This window comes from Pygoscelis adeliae, unplaced genomic scaffold (assembly GCF_000699105.1).
Source record: "Pygoscelis adeliae isolate BGI_AS28 unplaced genomic scaffold, ASM69910v1 Scaffold79, whole genome shotgun sequence".
NCBI classification, from domain to species: domain Eukaryota; kingdom Metazoa; phylum Chordata; class Aves; order Sphenisciformes; family Spheniscidae; genus Pygoscelis; species Pygoscelis adeliae.
In genome coordinates, this window is record NW_008825532.1 from 3,673,523 (window position 1) to 3,678,147 (window position 4,625).

General features: G+C 41.3%; 1 protein-coding gene across 6 annotated transcripts in view; it reads right to left on the reverse strand.

Moving 5' to 3' along the window:
• Nucleotides 1-4,625, reverse strand: part of KLHL13 (kelch-like family member 13) — an 84,469-nt gene that overhangs the window by 23,559 nt on the left and 56,285 nt on the right. For all 6 annotated transcript variants that reach the window (XM_009331686.1, XM_009331684.1, XM_009331688.1 and 3 more), the window contains one exon: nt 1,347-1,488. In XM_009331686.1, the coding sequence (XP_009329961.1) occupies nt 1,347-1,488 (142 nt within the window). The remainder of the gene's footprint in view (nt 1-1,346; nt 1,489-4,625) is intronic.

Below are 4,625 nucleotides of genomic sequence, written 5' to 3' on the forward strand. Positions count from 1 at the left end.
GCCCACACGCTGATGCAGGCTCCTGGCAGGACCTGTGGACCTGTGAAGAGAGGAGCCCAGCTGGAGCAGGTTTGCCAGCAGGACTTGTGACCCTGTGGGGGACCCATGCTGGAGCAGTCTGTTCCTGAAGGACTGCACTCCGTGGAAAGGACCCACACTGGAGCAGTTCATGAAGAACTGCAGCCTGTGGGAAGGACTCATGTTGGAGAAGTTCATGGAGGACTGTCTCCCATGAGAGGGACCCCATGCTGGAGCTGGGGAAGAGTGTGAGGAGTCCTTCCCCTGAGGAGGAAGGAGCAGCAGAGACGACGTGTGATGAACTGACCGCAACCCCCATTCCCCGTCCCCCTGCACCACTGGGAGTGAGGAGGTAGAGAATTCGGGAGTAAAGTTGAGCCTGCGAAGAAGGGAGGGGTGGAGGGAAGGTGTTTTAAGATTTAGCTTTTATTTGGTAATAAATTAAACTAATTTCCCCAAGTCGAGTCTGTTTTGCTTGTGGCTGTAATCCGAGTGATCTCACTGTCCACGAGCCTTTTGTTATTATTTTCTCTCCCCTGTCCAGCTTAGGAGAGGGAGTGATAGAGCGGCTTTGGTGGGCAGCTGGCATCAGCCAGGGTCAACCCACCACAGCAGCAAATTGAAAAAATAAGTGGTGGTTCTCCAAGGAGTCGTGCCATACAGAAGTCATCTGCATTCCTGAGGAAGACTGCATTGGAAGGTAGCAAGAGCTATGCAAGCTGTAAGCTTGACTCTGTATGGCATATAAAAGCTCCAGCAGAAACGAGAAGATAAAATGACTTTACTTTTAAATTCTTAAAGCTTCAGAGAGGATAACATTTTTATCTGTTCTAACATATGGTAGTGCCATACAGTCAGACCCAGCACAGGGTGTTACACCAAACCTGGCAGGGCTCTGCCATCTTAGGGACATGAAGAAGGAGCATCATTCACATCCTTAAGGCAGCTTTCGCACAGGAAGTGGTACAAGTGTTTGCCTAACATAATTACATGATTATATTCAAGTGATCTTCTTTGATACAGCTGTCACTTCATAGTTTAAACAATATTACCTCTTAGAAGTTGAGAGTGGACAGGGATACAACCCAAAGAAAAGGCCAAGGTTTTTTTCCAAGCTGTTGCTAAAAGTCAAACCTTTAACTCGCAGGAAAAGAAGTTACAAGCCATGCTTGCTTGGGGGCATTGTCAGCCACAGCACACTAACATACATTTTTTTTTGAGGCTTTTTAGGAATTACTAGTCTGATAAAGTCTATTGAGTGGAGGCATTGTTTAGAGCAGCCAAAATTCTCAGTACAGATCGATACTGACACAAAAACATTTAATTACCTGTAACACCACAGAACTGTGAGTATTGCTGGTGAAAAATCTTGTGGTCCCTGTCTTAGAAGACTGTAGATGGGCAGAGATGCCCATATCGCTGCTACCAAGAGATACTTTCATATGAGGATCCTCCTCTTCCACCAGAGATCTAAGAAGATTAGAACAAAGAAACCTTAAGACCAAACTCATTTTCATTCAGTACTCTTGTGTATTAAAACCACAGTCTTCTGGGATGAAATGTAACAGCATAGAGGCTATAGGTCAAAAATCAGCAGGTGACAGAATCAGTCTTTAGTGGCCCCCTTCAGCTGATCTAAGAAAGTGAAGCGTTAACAGTCTCTGAAACAGCGTAACTTCAAAAACTTAATCTTCCGCTAATAAATTTTTCCATTTCCTTTCACCCCCACCCCCCTGATTAAGACACTTGCACACTATTTTATTTCTATGTGTGCTTCCAGTATTGCAGGATGCTTGCAGGGGTTTCATCCAGTTTTCAAAATCAAGTATCTTACCAGATTGCCAAGGAAAGCTACAAGATTGAAACTCTAAGTGTAATTTTAAAGTTCAATAATTTCATTCTTATGACTTGCATTATCTTGCTCAACTATGAACATAAAATAGTAAATATACATAGTGGAGTTTCAAGCTGTAATTTTAAGCTACCTTTAAAACACACAACTAGAAGAACTCCTTTAGGACATGAGATCCAGAATATTGCTACTGCAGGCAACCATTTCATAATTTTAATTTAAGATTTGTTAGTGTGAAGTCAATACTTTGTTTTTGATTCCAAGCAATTACTGTCCAAATCTAGACAGGAAGGGCTAATTTTAGGTAGAACTGTTAAAGAATTACTGCACTATTATTAGCCTTCCATTTTAATCTTGAGATGTAAATTAGGTTTACATAAAGAGATATGCATATGAGATTCTAACTACCCTAACCTGTGACTATTATAAAATGTAAATAAATTTCATCTCTAGAAATATTAACAATAACTAGTTCCTGTAATTTCCGTGATCTAATGTACTACCTATTAGCATGCATAGCGGTATAATGCATATATACACAACATTAATTAGCAAACATAAACTGTTAATCCACAGATGAGGGCATCTTCATTATTAATAAAGACTCCATGTTTCAAAAAAGATTCATAGCAGTTTGACATAATTGCTGCAAATCTCAGATACAAAAAGTTTTCCAAATTTTAAACATGCAGATTACAACATTGGCCTCCAAACTAGTTTCAGAAATTACTTTAAATAAGTGACAAGAATGTGCTTAAATCCTCCCCCCCCCTCCAATTTTGACTGCGATCACTATGTAAGAACAAATTTGGAATTTGTGGATGAAAAATAATTTTCATACATTTTTTTCCCCAAAAAAAGTTTTGTTTCTTTTTTAAAAAATATTTAGCCCCACCTTCTTTGGGTACATGGACTACGTAGAGCAGTTTCTGAAACTCACACATTACCCTGATCGCACTGATGTGCCTTGTCCAAACCCATGAGTACATAAGATCAGCTATGAAAACATAGTCAAAACAAATTCCCCATTCAGCAGCATACACGGGTTTGAAACAGTGAGATTTTATGCACACAGACATAACAACAGATTGTAGGAACAAGGGTACATCTAAATAGCTTTGACTTCTAATGTAGCAACCCAATACTTGGACATCTGAAAAAAAATCAATAAATGTGGATGTACTGCAGCATGCAATAATTGTGTCATTTTTGAAACAGAATTATCTCTATTTTATAAAACAAATCCAGAGTGTAATTTAAATAAAGTTTTACAGGGTGTACCTTCGAAAAGTGCTCTCCAAACTATCTTTGGCACCCAACAAATGCATACAACAACGTAACACAGCAGCAAAGCAGTTGTTAGCTCGTGACCCAAAATATTTTTGTTCACTTTGTTCTAGGGTGTTTTGGGGGTAGTGGTGTTAGTTTGTTTTAGTTTTAATACAATCACATCAAGGAAAGAGTCTAACAATTTCAAAGGACACCCAGTCTCTAAATCTGTACATGTCATTCTAAGAAGAAATCTAAAATAATGCAGGGAGACTTGTAAGCGTGGGTGGGAAGGAACCGCAGATTCAACTGGCATGAATCTGACTGTATTTGCTCTTGAAAGATCTTCCTGAAATGTCAGATCAGATAGCCATTATATGAAGGGGCTTTTAAAAGACTTTTTCTAAACTCAGAAGAAAACAGAAGATGTACACATCTATTAAAATCATTAGGAAAAGAAACGTACAAGTAAACCAACCTTCTTGGCCATCTGGAGTAGACTTTTTACCATGTTTGCCACATACACCATGCTATTTTATTTCCCGGCAGCCAGCATACTTTGTAAGTTTTACAAACGAAGGCAAAGACCTTGACCATGATTCATTTATTCCAAGAATGGCAGTGATAATGGAAGCATTTTTCTGAACAGGCCACGTCACATACAACTTCCCAAGCTTTGCCCTAAGAGGTCTTCTATAGCATGCGATGCCTTGTTACAACAGCACAGCCGAGAGAGAATACAATATACTTCAAAATACTTGCAATACTTAAAAGTATGGATTCAACATGCCAGGTGTGGCTATAAGCAGTTATTCCCCCTACATGTTCTCCAGGTACCCAGCCCCCTGAGTTGGAAGACAGGGACGAGGAGCAGAATGAAGCCCCCATAACCCAAGGGGAAATGCTTAGCAACCTGCTACACCACTTCGACACACAGAAGTCTATGGGGCCAGATGGGATCCACCCAAGGGTACTGAGGGAGCTGGCAGAAGTGCTCGCCAAGCCACTTTCCATCCTTTATCAGCAGTCCTGGCTAACCAGGGAGGTCCCAGTTGACTAGAGGTTAGCAAATGTGACATCCATCTACAAGAAGGACCAGAAGGAAGATCCAGGGAACTACAGGTCTGTCAGTCTGACCTCAGTGCTGGGGAAGGTTATAGAGCAGATCGATCTTGAGTGCCATCACATGGCACATACAGGACAACCAGGTGATCAGGCCCAGTCAGCATGGATTTATGAAAGGCAGGTCCTGCTTGACTAACTTTATCTCCTTCTATAACAAGGTGACCTGCTTACTGGATGAGGGAAAGGCTGTGGATATTGTCTACCCAGACGTTAGTAAAACCTTTGACACCGTTTCCCACAGCATTCTTCTAGAGAAACTGGCTGCTCATGGCTTGGATGTGTGTACTCTTCGCTCGGTAAGAAAACTGGCTGGACGGCCGCGTCCAAAGAGTTGTGGTGAATGGAGTTCAATCCAGTTGGC